Source organism: Pangasianodon hypophthalmus, chromosome 24, assembly GCF_027358585.1.
Source record: "Pangasianodon hypophthalmus isolate fPanHyp1 chromosome 24, fPanHyp1.pri, whole genome shotgun sequence".
Classification (NCBI taxonomy): domain Eukaryota; kingdom Metazoa; phylum Chordata; class Actinopteri; order Siluriformes; family Pangasiidae; genus Pangasianodon; species Pangasianodon hypophthalmus.
Genome location: NC_069733.1, coordinates 7060703 through 7078507, shown reverse-complemented (window position 1 = coordinate 7078507; position 17805 = coordinate 7060703). Strand labels below are relative to the sequence as shown.

Here is a 17805-nt window from a genome sequence, read left to right as displayed (position 1 = left end):
CGCGCGTGTGTTTGTGTATGTGCGCACTCTGTGGCCACCTTTGTTTGTGTGTGTGTTTGGGCCAGGTGTTAGTCTCTGTGCTTGGGTGATAAGGTAGGGGGACGTTACCTGCTTTTGCCAGTGCGTCGCAAAGGAGCCGAGCTCTTATTCATTCATGCACACACTCACACTCATGGAGTAGCACAATGATTATAGCAAAAGAGCACCTCTGGAGGACTGACACACTGTGCGAATTTTGTTTATTGTGATATTTGTGCTGTTTTGACATCTGTAAGAATAAAAGTATGAGTGTTTTTTCCTTTGGGGTTTTTCTTTTAAAGCACTAAAGCATTTTCCACGGCGTCTGCATCACAGTAAGTCCTTAAAAAGTTTCGATTTGTTTCAAATTAAAGCACTTAATATGTATTAAGGAAGGAATAAAACACTTGGGGGCACGCTGTTATAGGCTGTCGTGAACTAGGGGTCATTTCCACCCCACAGTGATTAACATCATATCTCAAAGTGAAAGTGTACCACAGCAATTGTTCAACAATTACAATTTTTTTCTTGATTAATGAGCAATATCTCTTGCTTTTTCACACTCTTTTTTCTCTCTCTTGTAGTTAATAAGAAAAAAAAAGTCACAACTTGTCACCAGGAAAGTTTTTTGGCAAAGTTCTTTATCCTGAACACTCTTTTTTTATAGGAAAACTGTTACAAGCACTGACATTGGAGACTCCTTCCATAAATGTTAAACAACGCTTCATCATATCAACAGTTACACGTCTTTAAGTGTTAAATGGCAACGTGCTTCTTTTTCCATCTGTTTATTATTAACCTCAGATTATCTACATTGTCTGCTTTATAAGACCCTGTAAGTGAGTTGTTACTATAGAAACAATAACCTATTAAAACGAGTGCTGCTGTCAGAGCTGCTGTTAGAGAAAATTAATCAACACCTTCTGACCAATCAGATTGAAGAACAGTGCTGCAGTGTAAATGATCTTAAATTCAGATTTACCCAGTAAGAAATATCGGCTTTTGAGGTCATTTTTAATTTGTTATATGATTATTTTAATGTTTTTTTAATTTTATTTAATTAAATTTTTTTTTTTTCTTACTCTTTCCTGATTTAACATTATGTTGGAAACACTGGATAATGCGGGGTCACTTCATACAGACATCAGTATGAGGAAATTCAACCAGAAAACACCAAATAATGTCACCTAGGTCTGTGAATAACTGTGATACGTAAAAGTTACCATATTTTTATTTGTTGTAGAATAAACTTCAGTAGATCCTTTTGCTTATACAGGAGTTATTTTGCAGTGATTTTGTATGTGCTACTTCATGACAGTGTATTTGATCTTAAATTATATTTAAAGTGACATTGAAAAGGTCTTAAAACTACTCAATTTAACGTGCGGATACGTGTATTCTAGCTGTTTTTTTTTTTTTTTTTGTTCTTCATCAAACCGTGTGTGTGTGTATATAGGTTTGTGTTCACCCCCCCATATACAACATCACATAAATATATACACCACCCCCTCCCCCAGTGGCACAGTCCAAGATATAATCTGCTCTGCTTGGGTTGCATCACACAGCTACACCTTTCATATTTATTTACTTTCATAAACAAGCTGTTTGTCAAGAAATCTTTTAGCCCTTGTCAGCTGCTTCGATTTTAATTCGGTTATTAGGCTGTGTTCAGGAGCCTAATCTCTAATTGAATGCTGATGCAAGAGAGTGTGAGAGGAGCCAAACAATGAGCAAAGTTGCAAACAGGGAAGAAAAGTTGCTCTGTGTGTGTGTGTGTTCAGCTTATGTGTATGAGTTCAACTTATCAGTACTTGATTTAACCCTGAACTAATAAAAGTTGATTCTGCTTTTATATATATATATATATATATATATATATATATATATATATATATATATATATATATGTGTGTGTGTGTGTGTATTTATGTATGTATGTATGTATGTATGTGTGTGTATATATATATATATATATATATATATATATATATATATATATATATATATAATATGTGTGTGTGTGTGTAAGTGTAGGGGTTCATTTTTTTTAATTAATTCACATTTTGCAAATTGATATTTTCAGTTAAAAACAGAGATTTTCTCTATCGGAAAAAAAAAAAAAAAGTTGTTTTGAAGCTCAGTTTGTAATGTCACTAAATAAGTGCAGTGGCTTCGAGTGCCTAAGACTACGCTTTCACATACGCAGTGTTTAGTCTGTTTGAATCGAACCCTGGTGTGTTTTTCGTTTTGGTGAAGTTTGTTTAGATAGCTTTCACACTGTGTGAGAGTGTGTGGAGTGTGGACAACAACATCGAGTCTGACTCTGTCTAAACGAGGTGATCGCGGTCTAGTTCTGAGAAAACTAGTGCTGTTCAGTTGCGGTGAGAAATTGCGGTGATTGGACCTGGATTTGACACAATTCAATTCAATTCAATTTTATTTGCATAGCGCTTTTAACAATGGACATTGTCACTAAGCAGCTTTACAGAAATATATAAAGTCCGGATATAAATTTTAAATTTATTAATTTCTCCCTAATGAGCAAGCCAGAGGAGAAGGTGACAAGGGAAAACTCCATGAGATGACATGAGCAAGAAACCATGAGAGGAATCAGACTCAAAAGGGAACCCATCCTCATCTGGGTGCGATTATAAATAATTTCTCTTCTATAACTGTATACTATAGAGTAAAAAATCTGATTGTGTTAACAGGAACTTGAGTATGAGCATCAGAGTCATTTTTGATTTCATTAGAGTTTTAACTTAAAGTCTAGAGACTTTAAGGTCAAGAGATGATCCTAGGTCAAGTAGTTTTGAGGGTATTTAATAGTTTAAATGCTTTGAAATGACATGTTCATGTGCGCTTTCAGTAAACATGGGTTTAGTTATTCTCCATATAAAGGAAATATTTCATCCACTATTGCATAATTAGTCTTAATTTAAAAGCACAGCTCAATTGTAATGAAATTTGCTTCAATTCTCAGTTGCTACAAATCTATGGCTTCTTAAACACACAGATCGATGTCCGTCCTCTCTTTCCACGCACATCCGTTCCTTTCTCTGTATCTCTCTTTTCTCATTTTGGCGCAGCCTAACCTCGGGCCTGTGTTAATTACAAGTGTTCTGTCCACACTGGTCTACGACCTTCCCTCAGTGTTGGCCATTTATGTGCTTACTGCTTGTATCGAGGCCACATTGATTGTGTAGCTGAGTACAAATTAAGATTTAAACCTGCCGTCACAGGAGCTATCGGTTTTTACATTTGGGGCATTTGCAATATGCAAGGCTCATTGAACTCGGGAGGATCTGTTTGTGTGTGTGTGTGTGTGTCTTCATGTTTTCATTCAGATGTTATCTCTTACAGTTCTTGTTTGTGTATGTGTGTTTGCAGGAAAACAGTTCACCCGAGGAGCACACACTCTATGTGTGGGACCATTTCATTTCCAGATCGCTCGCCAAAAACATCTTTGTGGTTGCTCACAGCTTCGGAGGGTTGTCTTTCGTGGAGCTGGTGAGTGTTTTTGTTGTGTTTTTGTTAACGAACATTTGCCCGCACTCTCTCTCTCACACACACACACTCGGCCTCACTGCTGGGAAAGTCAGGACTGACCGAGTGGGTAAGAAGATTGTGCTGGAGAGGAATGATTAAAAATACATCACGTTAAGCTTTGTTGGGAAAGTGCTGCTTCTATAAACAATCCAGTACATCCTTATCCTAAGGCACTGTCGACTTTTGGAGAGAAAGGAAGAGAGAATGAGGGTGGGGAGGAGAAATGACGCAGATGACGTGAGAAAATTTTAGGAATAATTAATGAGTGTGTGGCTTTCTCCAATCCAAGTACAGAAAACTAAAAGTGTGCCACTCCATCGAGAACATTTGTTAACATCCTGCTTGTGAGTGAGGGAGTAAATGGGGTCAGTTTAAATATGAATATAGTAGGTAGAATACAACATTAGCTTCAAACCCACTTTGAAGTAGATAATAGTAGATAATCACAGCAGTGCTGATATTCAGTATAATCGCACAAATGTGAGTGTGATATTGCTTTTATACAACAGTTCTATAAACAAGAAATTAATATCAAATAACTGATATTTTGGACACAATATGGCCAAGTGTTCTGTTTATTTTTGCTCCGCTATAGTAACCGTTTTGAACTAGGAAGTGGAATTTTACTTGGTGAACACAGACCAGCTGAGTGACACACGGTGAAACGTTCCACTGGGGTTATACTAAATATAAGCGGTCTTGGAACACTGCTCAACCAATCAAATTAGTGGACCGGAACTAACTGTTGTGTAGTGTACATTATACGGTTGCACGACCACATTATAAGTTAAAAAGATCCCTTTGGTAGTTTCAAGCAACACCAAAGACTGCTAAATCGGTCTTTTTAGTCGCCTTTGGAGCTCTATTTCTGCTACGGAGCTCATTATGTTTCAGTTGATCATTTTCCCCAGGTCAGACACTTTGTTTATGCCAAAATTTTAGGGACAATGTATAAATATATGTAGTTATAAGATATGGTGAACCCATAGTGCGTTTTGTTTACAATATTAAACCTCTGTTTGTAGCAATTTTTCATTTATGTAGTTTTATAGAGACCAAAATGCACATTGTTTTGCACTGTTTATGATTCAGAAATAAAAAAGGAGTCATAATTCAGTCATAATAATCTCAGTCATAATTTTTTATTCATTCAGATTTTTTCAAAACGTTCTGAGAATTGAATCAAATCGAAATCATGATGGTATTGTGGATCAAATCTAATTGTGACGGGAGTGTATCGAAAAAAGCTGCAAGAGAGTGAGGTTTTAACTTTTGTCATGACGTTTTTGCCTTTATACCTGAAGATTGTTGGACAAAGACGATGATCAGGAGCATATTGGACATATTGGGCATATTGCTCACGTGCTTGTTTACAGTGTTCATTTTTTTCATATTCATTTTCATTCATTTGTAACAGCTTAATCCTATTCAGGGTTGCTGTGCTTTAAATTACTGCTTTGTTTATATTTTGGAAAATGGCAACTTCATTTGGAAGTTCAGGTGCATAAGTGGAGTGGGATTTAAAACCAGTTCTGCACTAGACTCTGGACAATTGACTACAGTATCGGGAATTGCAAAGAGATTCCAATGCTTGCAATGGCTGTGAAGTTTGTCTGTCAGAATACATGGTGTCTACAGCTTTAAGATCAATACAAATAAACTGTTGTATCTCCATATTTGTTTCTTTTTCACCTATGAAAAGGTACTCCACCCGAACTATGCTGTAGTACTATATGAACCTTAATAACTTGCTGCCTGACTTCAGAGCAGAGAAACAAAACATCTTTCTCTAATGCACTTTAGCTTCCCTTGTTCGTGCTGCCAATCAGATAAAGACGTGAATGTCTTCGCTTCCAAATCATGAAATTAGGAAAATGGAACAATGTGATGTTTATCAGGGCTTCTTCCCTATACAAGAATGTTTGCATCTGTTCAACACAGAGCACACATACGTTTATATCATTTTATTTCCATTTAATAATATGCTTAGTTACATAAATAATAGTTAAATAATAATTTATTAGGCTTATTTACAGTCGCAGCTTCAGTTTTGCAAGCATTCCTGACCTTGTCTGAAAACAACCTGACCAATAGAGCCAGCTCATGAACAGCTTCCGGTAGCTACAGGCAATACTATCGTCAATCAGAGTTCCTGCCTCTCCGATTACCTCAGGACTATGTGTTTGTCTTGCATACACGCAGGAAACTTGTTGTTTGCTCTTTTAAATAGCTTTGTTTAGATATTTATGCTGTAGGCCCGGAATTTCGCATCTGGTGAGTCTTAAAGAGGATGAGTCTTTGGTTTTTTTCCTCATGTCTTTTCAGGGAGATTGTTCCTTGCCACTATCGGCTGTGGCTTGCTCTTTAGCGATCTAAATCTACATCCAATTTCTGTTAAGCTGCTTTGTAGCAATATCTATTGTTAAAAACATTAACAATTTAATTCAATCAGACTGAATAGTTTCTCCACCCTGCAGTCTCTTACATTTTTTCTTTCTCTCATTCACACACATGTGCTCTTTTTTTTTATTCTGGCATGGTAGCGTGCGTGTTTTGAAATGGACACTCTCTCTAATCACGGCTGGCTAATTTAAAGTGTTCTCATTAGCTTACGTTCATTAAAATCTGACACTTCCCTCATGCATGTACATCCTTCACACAGCAGTGTGCGTGTGTATGTGTGTGCATGTGCACTAAGAGCATAGACGCCAACTTAACACTCATGCAAAATGTGAGATGTCAAGGAAGGCTTCATACATTTGACAATGCATTCAATAATATAAGCTTCATTAAATGTCACTGATTTGTATTTGGTCATGTGTGCTGGTTGGTTGGTGGTGTACATTACTGTACATTGATAGTCAAAAGTTTGTGTGTATTGTTTCCGGTCTGTTTAGAAAGTGTGTGAGCGTACGTGCGTGCGTACGTGCGTGCGTGTGCATCACCTCTGACACCCTGGTCTCAATCTTCTATTCAAAAATCTCAACCTCTCAGGACAACACTGCTGACCTCTGACCCCAAAAGAGATGTCAACTGACTCTAAAAGCATCTCCCACCCTGCACACACACACACACACACACACACACACACACACACACACACACACACACAGAGTTAGTTAGTGTAGAAGTAATCTCTGCAACCTTGATTAAATCCTTTGCAAGCTTTAAGAATGTTTATCTTCATTAACTGAGCCATGCACGCAATATACAGGCTTAGATTCTTTGAGCACTTCAGTTGCTCAGAATACACGAAAAAAAAACAGCCGAGCAGCTAATTGATCGGGAAAGTGGTCCGAGGGGAGTGCAGAGGGCATAAAAGGCGAGAGAAGCAGTGAGGGGGAGGAGAGAGAGAGGTGGAAGAACACTAGCTTTAGCCGAGATGGACCGTTTGACACATGAACGGCGCTCCAGAAAGCTCGCTGTCTGCGGGTTAATTACCGCTCGCCTTCTGCAGTTAATAAACACGTTTCTGATCAAGCACATCAAACACTAACTGATTAATCCCCCTCTGCTTCATCCTCACTCACTCTCACTGTCTCTACTTTGCGTTTTACCCAGATTTGATTTTTAAAATTTTTTTTTTTTTACCACACGTCATAGATTGTATGGCCTAATTATAGATACATCAAAGCACAGCTTAAAGCCTGAGAAAGAGAAAAGGAGAGAGTGGATGGTTTAAGGCAGAGAGCACTAGCTTTTTCCTGCTTTTTTACACACTGGTCATTACTTTATTTCTCTTACACTTCAGCCATTTCAGTATTTTCATCCGTAGTTCTTTCCATCCAAAGGGTTCACAACTAATTGTGATATAGTTGTAATAGTTAGTATGTAGTGATTGCCTGGTCACACTTTTTAAATGGATTTTAAAAAAATTGGATTTAAAAAAAAAAAAAAGGATTAGACTGAGCTAAGCAGTAGGAAGTCGGAGTTTTGTCATTTCTTTTTCAGGTTATTCAGTCTACAAAGTGGGGGAAAAAACATGGATGCCTCCATATTTGGCTTTTGTTCGCAACAATCTCGCCAACTAACTGTGAGCGAGCTGTATAGTCAGTGTTAGAGATTTAACAAGCTAATATGTCTGTATGATGATATAGTAATACTAATATATTCAGCAAAACTCATTTAAAAATAAAGACTTTCTTTACTGTTGATGCTTCAAGCAGCCATTCTGAAGCATCAACAGCCCCCGTCTGGACTTGGAAATTCCAAGTATGAAGTTTTAATTATGGCAGTCACGCAGATGTGTAAGGAAGTTGTTCCTATTCTTAAGTACAAAGTGTCCCAAAAGTCTTCATACTTAGGGGAAATTAACATTTTTTAGCAAAATGCCTTCCAAAATTTTTCATACTTTTTTATATTTTATATATTTTTTCAGATTAAATTTTAAAAAAACTTTAAAAATGCCTTTGACAAAAGAAGAACGTATTGAAATCATTCTCATGGCTGGATCGGAAAGCTGTCGCAAGGTTGTGATGGACTTTAACAGGAAATATGACAAACACATCACACACGACACTGTTGCCAAGCTTATTAACAAATTCAAAAAGATTGGAAGTGTTGTGGACCAACCAAGAAGTGGACGTCCACAAACATCCGAAGGCACAACCGACGTGGTGCTGGCTTACATAGTCCCCTACGTATGGAGACTTTTGGGACACCCTGTATTGTCAACTTATATCTAAGTGCAGCTTTAATAAAATTAGGAACATGTTCAGATTATACAAAATCTTTTAAAGTAAGCCTTATGCCTGATATGAAAATGCTAAACTTATCCTGTGTTGTTCTAGCTGGCTTACATTTGTTACAGGCTGAACCAAGTTAGATTTCAGTGTCAGAGTCTTGCTTTTTTCATGGTCATATTCTCAATGAACAGCCAAATCTGTTCAAATAGACCAAACTATTTTGTTTATCTCTGACATTAGCTAAACTAACTAGCTGTCTAGCTTAGCATGCAGGTTCTACAGCTAAAAGTTACCATGACATCCTCTAAAAATGCATTTGACATGATATATAAGCACAGAATGAACACATTTGTAACGTTCCCTATTTTTAAAAATGTATTTATTTATTGTCCTGCGATTGTAAGGGAGCATAGCAAATGATGATGTTGATGAGGATGATTCCTGAGGAAATAGTGAAGAAGGGAGAAATGGTCATGCCACGTCTCGTTCTTTTGTTAATGTCAGTAACCAAGAAAGAGCCTGAGCAGCCTAAAACCACATGTAGTTTACCAGCTCTCGCTGCTCTGCACATACACACACTACCCTCCACCTCTTGACCATTTAACCTAGCTGCTATGCCTCTCTGCTCCTCCTGCAGAGCTCTCTCTCTCTCCCATTTCTTTCATCTCCTTTCAGTCCCATGGGGTGATGAGAGCGGTTGTCGAGGTGGAGCATAACCTAGCATAACCTTCCCCAGCTCAGCTTGAGAAAAAAGGGCAGTGAGGAGGATCAGGGAGGACAGGGCACCTTACATAATATCTTATATAACCATACATCTGCATCCCAGTGCAGCACTGCGTGGGTGCCCATATCCCATAGTCCCGTGTGTTCTATACATTCTGCGTCAGCCATGTGCATATACATGTTTGCCATGTCTCGTGTGTGATCGCCCCTGCACTTCATGACGTGTGCTTCATGCTTGTGTGTAGCCATACAGCCTGCCTGAGAACACAGTACCATTCTCCAGGGATCATAGCATCGCTGTACAGATACAATATATGTGTGGAGCATATTCTATAGTGCAGAGAAAAGCTTGTGTTCTGCCTCACATCCGGCTGAATTATGAATCCTAGTTTGTAGCATGAACGTATAGAATCATTGTTTATAATGTTACTGCTGCTATTTATAGTTTATAAAATCCTGCTTCTTGTTGAATTTGAACCCTGTGAGTACAGGTTTCTGAATATTGGCAGTACATCATGCTCCTGCCCTGTACAGCTTGAGGCACTGTAATGTCTGAGAATTTCCTGGGCTACAAAGTGGGAAACATGGTGTAGTATACAAGAAGTATTCGTTTACTGACCCTAGCTCATCTCTACCCTGTCACTGGACAGGCAACACCATTACACCCATTGACCAAACACCACTGACCAGATATAATTTGGTTGGTGGACTATTCTGAGCACAGTTTTGACACTGACATTATAGTGGGCTGGTAGTGTGTGTTAGATGAGTGTATCATGCACAGCAGGGTTGCTAGGTTCAGAACACTGATATTAAATTACATTACATACAATCTGATCCACTGACATTTTCTGTTGCAAACACGTGACGTTAACTGACTGAACATGAACATAAAATACACCTTGTCTGAAGTTCTGCTTAAATGTCGGCTGGGGAAATTTGTAATAAATGGGATTGATACATCCCTACTTTGTACTGATGAATGGAGTTGAAGAGAGGTGATAAACTGCACATAGGAACAGTTGACCCACAGCCCATAATTATATACCTGCAACATGCACCAGTATGGTAAGTCCACTGAGTGTAGCAATAAGGTAGGTATATATAATAAACTGTAGTCTAATGGTATATATCGGCATTGTCAGATGAATTTTCCTAATACTGGTGCATTCAAAAGCAAAAAAAAAAAAAAAAAATCAACATTTGTAAGTTCTGCTTTTACTCAGCTAAGTCTATTGTTCTCAGAGCATTTGATAGAGAACCTACTGTACACTTTTCTGGCCACAAGATTGTTTCAGATTCTTTAAGGTTGGTTATCTGGACTTCAACGTAAGCACATATACACACATCCGCTTCCAACCGGAAAGCAGTATTTTGAATATCGGGAGCTTCTGAGAGCAAGATATTGTCACTGGATTGGAAAACTGGTCTTGTTGGACACAGTTAAAGAAGATCAAACATTCTACTGTCATGAGTTTACCTGTGGAAAATGTCTGTGGTTGGTCTGTTGCCATGTCAATCAAATAGCTTCTTCCTATTTTTTTTTTTTTGGGATGTGTTTAGTGTTGAAAAGTACCAGATTCTCTAGAGAAAGCTAGCGGTCTGGCTTGCAAGACTAACTGAAACAGGAAGTTTCTTTAACTTTTTGGCCGAATGAGCCTATAAATTAGAGCATATAAAGATAGTTAAGTGAATTACTCATCACTTAATGGGTTTATTTCAACTTAAACACAAAAAAGTCACTTGTAATATTATTTTATTACCCTCTTTAGCTATTGTTATATTTATATATTAACAGTCACAGTCATGTTAAATGTATTTTGCTGTATGAAGATGTATTTAGTGTCTCTGAAATTTTGGTATTACTGTTTCAGCATTACTTGCAGAATAAAACAGGATATCTAATATCTATTCTTACAATATATCTATGTACATTTGCTGTTCATCTAACCACTCTGTATTGTGACAGATAGCTATAAGCAAGCAGGCTATTGTATATCATAATGTTTTACCTTTTTCATTTTACTTTCATATTTTAAGCAAAAATTAAAATGAAATATTTTAGATGAGTATTTTTGTACTCAAAGGAATTTTTGTGTTTTAATCATCTTGGTCATATGCTAGATGTTTGAGGCGAGTCACACAGTTGTGTTGATTTGTGTGTACTCCTTCCTGTCCTTTCAGTCCAGTGTGTGCGGACAGGAGAATTTACTTTCCCTTTTAAAACTCCTATTTTTACTTCTGTTTCCTTGTATGCATTTCTGTACACTAGACTTAAGTGCAGCTTCTCCACTCGAGGAAATCCATTCTGCATTTACGCTACAGTAACACACTGAGGCTTTTCTTCATGTTGTGGAGCGATTGCCTCTTTCTGTTTTACCCCCTGATTATGTACGAATGAGCTTTATAGCCCCAGTTCAGGGCCTCCACCTTTGTGAGTGTGAGATGAATAATAAAATCTGAAATTTCTCATTTTTGTCGCATGAAAAGGATCCTGACAATTGGCCATTATAAAAGACCCCCGCCCCCCTCGGTAGTTTGTGTTTATTTATTCTTTCATAGTCATTGTTTCCTTTCTTTTATTCCACAAGAGAGAGAGCGGCGAGCTTCTCAGCGGCAGAGGTATTTATGTATTTCCGGCCTCATTTTGGCACAAATTTTTGTTTGTTTGTGAGAGATGATGGGCAGCTTGTATTCGGAGAATGGAGGGCTGTCCACACAAGCTTTTTAATTGACTTCAGTTTGCTGTCTAGGTGCATCACGCCAGAAATGTCTAGACAAATTGTAACAATACAAACGAGAGAAAGGGGAGAAACATATAGAGTAATTAGCTTTCTGTCTTTCTGTGTGTATCAACACAAATCAGGCGTTCTGTAGTTATTTTTACGGCAGTGTGCTACAATTATACATCGAATTTATTAAGTTAAAGGAATACGGTTTTTAATCTATACACAGGTATTTTGAAGCATTTGAAAAAAAAAAGATCCTATTTACTCAAAACCCACTTATAATGGAAGTCAAAGGGCAGTTGTTTAATTCCGTCAACAAGTGCTTATGCAAAACATATTTTTGAGGAATGCTTTCAGAAATTCTTTATTCAGAGATGTTTTTCAATTAAGCTCTAAATGTCAAAAACTTGTTTCAGAGGGAAGGAGGTATGGTTGTGTTACCAAAGTAGATTCGTGGATCTGAATGTGCATGGATAACACAAGACCTTAGGGAAAGTGTACAGAACCAGAACTACTCTGTACTATATTCCTTCAGTGTTGGAAAAACTTTCTCTCATGTCTGTCTCATGTGAATCCCTTTCTTGTTGGAATGTAATGGTTTTGAATTTTGAATATCCTTTCTTTTCATGTGACATCACATTGTATAATTGCTGCCATTTTGTGGACTGACTGCTTCAATGTTATTGTGTCCATGCTTCATTAAGAAGATTTTTCATATATACTGAAAAAAACCTTGACTACATACGTCTTCAGCAAGCAGCAGTGCAGCGGATCCTCCCTGTCATGCTGCCTTGTAGCTAGGCTAGATAGCTAATTACATTATGGGACAACTGGTAAGTATATTTCCACAGCAGTTTTGTATTTTGTTTTTTGAGTATTGCTAACATTAGCAAAAGTTAGGTAGGTCACAGATGTTGACTTATGCTCACTAAAATGACTTTTTTCCCTCCTGCTGATGAAACACATTGGGATCCTTTACCCAAAGGGACGTGAAGAGACAGTTTTTGTGCTCTTAAATGCTATGAGACACACTTCAGAATAAGGAGAGGGGTTGTGTATAAAGTAGATAGATAGATTAATTGATAGGTTGATTGATAGATAGAAAATTAATAAAATATCTTACAAAGTACAAAATAAAAATAAAACTCAAATAACCACTCTTTACACCTGCGCTGAGCAGAGACGCATATCCGAGTACACGACATTTTTCTTTCCAGTTTTGGTGAGCCTGGGCCCGCTGTAACCTCAGATTCCTGTTCTTGTCTAATAGGAGTGCAACCCGATGTGGTCTAGTTTCATTAGTTCAGGAGAACGTAAATAAGAGTCACAGTCTATTTTATTGGCTTTTGTCGAAGTATTGTTTATTCTCTTCTGAAGTAAGGTGAGTAACATAAGCTCTTGTTATGTTAATTTTGTGCAGAAATTCAATCCCAAATATGATGACCACAACAAAAAGAGCATGCAGCTGAACGTCCAGGATAGAACCCTATCTTAAACCTTTTTCCTTGGAGTTTTCCCCCTATTTTCTTTCTAATTTGGAAGAAAGTACTCCTCGGTCATAGGATAACTACTACTTGTGGAGTGTGAAGGCTAACACATGCTTTTTCCTTTTTTTTATGAACTGCTGCTCATGCTGCATCACAGGGCAGTGTAACACACTCAGAAGTAAGCGCTATCTACCCTCTTCCGCATACCTGAGCTGATAGATGGAGGGCTGTGGCATTGTCAGGATTAGAAATCACGATCTCCAGAGGACAGGGGCGACAGGGCGAAGTTCAACAACTGCTCTTAAATTTCAGTTATAAATAAGTTTTGATTAAACAGGTTTTCTGTTTATTTCTCAGTGCAGGGAAACGTGTCAAAATGTTTGTCTGTGGTTATCGTATACATGCTGGAGGATGGAGATTAATTTTAAAAATCTGAGAGTATTCTTTTAAGAGCTGTGTTGCTGAATTTTAGATGTTTTTTGTAAGTGAAAGTAAATTAATTGGTGCGAACTTGTGGAGATTTTATAACTGGAGTTACGGTTTAAAGGACTAGGCAGAGTCGCTCTCACTGTCTCACTCTCCCATTTACATTTCTCTACCTCTCTCTCTTGTCTTTCTGTCTCTTTCTTTCTCTCTGATTTTCGCTCTGATTCTCTCTCTCTCTTCCTGCTCCGTCTCAGGCTTAATTAGCTGTTGCTTGTTAACAGGCAGAGAGAGTTTAGTGCATAAACAGGGCTGAGAGGATGAATGCACTCGCAGACGAGTGTACAGATAAGAGAAATCTCACTGCTGCTCTCTATAAATAAACTATCAGTAAACGCCAGTTTGGAGTGGCCTATCTTCTCACGGGTGATAAGGCTCGTTTCAAGAATGTGTGTGTGTATGGTCCTGTGTTCAGAATACACATTAAAGTGAGAGGAGATTTTGATTTGACATGTGTCTGAGGTGTGTTTTTGTGTCTTTGGCATGTGTGTGTGCGCTTTTGCACACACCCTGACACAGACAAGTTTGTTAGACTTGCTTATTGTCTGTCATGTCCCATGCAGCTCATATGGCTGCAGGTCATTTGCATGTGAATGTGTATCAGTTATACATCTGCTTTATAGAATATGCATCAGGGCTCCATTGAACGCTGACGGATGCTGACATTTTTGTCAAATAAGAACTGAAACATTTCTCAAGGCTTCTCAACCTTTTAGAATCTGATGGGTCTGATTTTATATTGCCATAACGAATAACTACGATAGTTTGTAGTTTTGTGTTGTTTTGTATTTTAATAGGTCTGCATCCATTTTCTCATTTTTAGTCCTTCAAACATTCAACTGATGTTGAAAATTGTCCAATATCAAGTTTTTATTTCATTAGTTTATAAACTGTTAGAGTTTTGTCAAATAACTGTATGTCTCAGTAATATGTCTCTTTAATGACGTGAAACACTAACACTACTAGTGGAGTCAGTATTAAAACTTCATTCATCATTACAAGGCAACAATAGCATGTTTTACACTAGAGTGTTTTACCATTTTAATGGAATGTATGCATAAAAAAAAACATTTTACAATAGGCAAGGATATTTGGATATTACAATTTAGGATTAGTGAAATGTTAAATATTACTTGCATCAATGAATAATAACTTAGAGCTGAGTAAAATTTTATTTGTTATAATACCATAAGAGATTGTGATGATTAATTTTCTATAACAGCAGCTTTGACAGTAGTCTCGGCTGCAAGGTTTACATTAAAGTGCACATATTAACATTATAATTTAATACATTAGAATTCATGTAGTAACAACATAAACAGAGACTTGTATGGTGGACATGCCACATAAACAGATGAAAAAAAAAAACCAAGAAAAAAAAAAACCTAGCTTTCTGTAAGGAGATGATTATTTATTTTTGGAAGGAGTCTCCAGTGTCAGTGCTTTGTAAAGCTGTAACTTTTCTGACATGGCTAAGTATTCAGGACAAAGGGCTTTTCTCAATGCAGTTTCTCAATAGCATGACAAATTATGTTTTTGTCTTATTAACATGGAGAGAGAAAAAACAGAGGCTGGTGTGGGAGCGACTGTTTATAGCTGCTATAAAGTAGCAGGAACTAGCTTGTTTAGCGGACGTTCCACAGCAATAAATGTAACTGCAAACAGATGAAATGTGTGATGTGCTGTTCTTTAATAAATAAATAAATAAATAAATAAATAAATACAGGGCAGTTGCTTGGCTTGGTAACAGTAACATCACTCGGACCACATCACACTATGCCATCGTTGATTATTTTACAATAACAGCACGTCATGTTGTGTTTTGTTCCTTGCTTAATTCATGGTTAAGTAACCAGTAGTTAGTAATGAACCCCACTGTATTTATAATAAAGGTTGTGTGTATTCTGCAATATATAAGTGTAATTTCTAGCTGGGCCATATGATTCTGCGATATGAACCATATGAGCTGGGTCATATGAGTCTTGCAATAAATCAGTACTACACCCTGTTGCATGCTGTAATAAGCATCTGATTGGACATTAAAATCTATTTTGTTAATGTGAATTTTCTAAAATCCTTTTCAGTGTAGCTTTACCGATTTGATTAGCAGACCTAAATATCCCACTATATGTTTTAAACATTTCTCTCCACCCCTGTGTAACTGCAGAAGGCTATCCAGTCTGTGGTCACATGGTCAAATATTAAGTAATTGAATACTACATAATGAAGGCCAAAATCTTTTCACATTCCATCAGACCTCTCCATCTCCCATGAGTGTTTCCATGACAGCATAATTGAAAATCATTACATCTCAAACAAGTATTGTTTCTTCTTTTTTTACACTAGTCTGCCTTTCTCTTCTCTCCTCTTTTTTTCTTTGACAAAATCAGCATTCTCTACTCTTCTCCACATCCAGCCTCCTCTCTTTCTCTCTCTCTCTCTCTCTCTCTCTCTCTCTCTCTCACACCAGTTTAGGAGTTCACCGTGAGCCTTATGGGATTCATCATTGCATATTTACTGTGCTGCGATGTGATATAGCTGTGAGCTTTTTCTGTCGGAACGCCATTGATCTAGCGCGCCTGTTTGCTCCCGAGGTTACCGGACGCGCTCCCATTTCCATAAGGGCCCCTGGCAAGGTTTCTCTCCAGCATTGATTGGCCCTGTCCTAGGGAGCCTCGCCTCGTCTACCCTCATTGATCACTTTGTTTTTCCCCAAGACAGTGTTACGCCAAGTTCATATCAAGCACCGTGCACATCCCCCTGCCCCGACCTGCTCTGGGAGCGAGGAGAAGGCTGAGAGTGAAAACTTTGGCGCCAATATCTTAATAGTGTTTCCTTTGCTGCTGCAATAGGAAGGTAAAAACAAGTGAGTGTGTCCTTAGTTGTGCATGCAGGTTGGGTAGTCGACTCTGCAGCAGTGTGTGCATTGTGTATTTGAACACGTATGTGTGTATACTGGATATGTTCACAAATTCTACACCTATAGAGCTTTTCCAGGTAGTACACTATGGAAACAATTTACCCATAATGCTATTATGTAGCTGTTTACATCACATGAATATTCCTTTTTCTGACAGCTTTGAGAGGCAGTACCACAGTTTTATCATTAAAAGTTATTGTCAGATGTTTTAATGAGCTAACTGATATTATATTAGATAACATAGATAATATATTTATGCAAAAGATTATGCTACCACACATCTTCAAGTTAAGCTGAATCCAAAATGGCTTCCTCATTACTGCATTTGCTCACTACACGGGGTGTAACATCATACACTATGCCTTACATGGCTGATAGAACACAGCTTGGGATTCATCCATGGGAAAAGATGCATAAAATATTTTTGGGTGTATTTTAATGCTTCACAAGGATTGCACTGTTTTCTCTGTTTATTACGAAGATTAAAATATCGGCATCCTTTGCTTTGTCTGGGTCGCTTGCCTCCGATATTGAAAGCCGACACAGTCACTCTGTCTCGTTCAGTAGGAGCCTTATGAGGTAGACAAGCAGCACACACATTCACATATCTGAAAGAAAAAGAAATGACAACCCTGTTTTTTTTTTGTTTGTTTTTTCCATGACAAATCAATTTGCAAATTTTGAGTAGTATTTTAATACTCGGGCCTATCACTAATAACTACCCTACAACCTTACGAGAATTCCTTTCATGGATTCAGTTAAGTTTTGGGAAACTAATACAGTTCCTTAGGTACACATAGTTCTGGTTTTGGATTAGAAGCATTAGTAGCCACCCTTTCCCCAAACACCCCATCAAAACACACACATACACACATTTATGAGACATCTATGCTCTATTAGATATCTCTGTATTGTCATTGTGGCGATCCAGAAGTCTCCTCCTTCGTCATATCCTCCACTGTAGTAACATCTCCTTTCTCACCCTGTCTTACGCACACATACACTTATATCCCTCTCCTGATGTCAGCGATGTTCTCGCAGCGATTTTCAGGTCCGGCTGGACTGTCAGACTGCAGATGTCTTAAACTTGAGTAGAAATCCCTTGTTTTTGTACAGGCTCTGTGAGCTTACAGAGCAGAGGGCCCTAATCTAGTAGTTCTTTCATTCGGCTAAATTTGGAGGATGTGAAGGAATCGAGAGCCGCCTCTGCC

General features: G+C 37.8%; 1 protein-coding gene across 2 annotated transcripts in view; it reads left to right on the top strand.

Annotated features, from left to right (window-relative positions):
* fam172a (family with sequence similarity 172 member A) overlaps positions 1–17805 on the top strand; it is a 167497-nt gene that overhangs the window by 86196 nt on the left and 63496 nt on the right. For both annotated transcript variants that reach the window (XM_053229179.1, XM_026931208.3), the window contains one exon: positions 3409–3528. In XM_053229179.1, the coding sequence (XP_053085154.1) occupies positions 3409–3528 (120 nt within the window). The remainder of the gene's footprint in view (positions 1–3408; positions 3529–17805) is intronic.